This window comes from Eimeria mitis, genomic scaffold, assembly GCF_000499745.2.
Source record: "Eimeria mitis Houghton genomic scaffold, Emh_scaff1528, whole genome shotgun sequence".
Classification (NCBI taxonomy): Eukaryota; Apicomplexa; class Conoidasida; order Eucoccidiorida; family Eimeriidae; genus Eimeria; species Eimeria mitis.
Genome location: NW_013569655.1, coordinates 7,175 through 7,489, shown reverse-complemented (window position 1 = coordinate 7,489; position 315 = coordinate 7,175). Strand labels below are relative to the sequence as shown.

Here is a 315-nt window from a genome sequence, read left to right as displayed (position 1 = left end):
GCTGTTGCTGCTGCTGCTGTTGCTGCTGCTGCTGCTGCTGCTGCTGCTGCTGCTGCTGCTGCTGCTGCTGAAACTCAAGAGACAGCAGCAAACTGGCTTCTATGTCTCGCGGCATCAGAGCTATCCGTACGGATGTCTGCAGGTCCCCCTCTGCATGCTTCTGCAGCAACAAAAAAAAAAAAATAAATAAATAAATAAATAAATAAAATATAAATAAATAAATATTTATATATTTTTTATATAAATATTTATATGGAAAACAAAAATACAAAGACAGATGCTTCGCGCAGAATTTAAACGGCTGATGCACACAAC

The 315-nt window shown here is 39.4% G+C and overlaps 1 protein-coding gene across 1 annotated transcript in view; it reads right to left on the bottom strand.

Moving 5' to 3' along the window:
- The window catches only part of EMH_0038880 (uncharacterized protein), a gene marked incomplete at both ends in the record, with an annotated part of 10,381 nt that overhangs the window by 3,855 nt on the left and 6,211 nt on the right, over positions 1–315 (bottom strand). Inside the window, one exon of the mRNA XM_013495335.1 lies at positions 3–160. Coding sequence (XP_013350789.1) covers positions 3–160 — 158 coding nt within the window. The remainder of the gene's footprint in view (positions 1–2; positions 161–315) is intronic.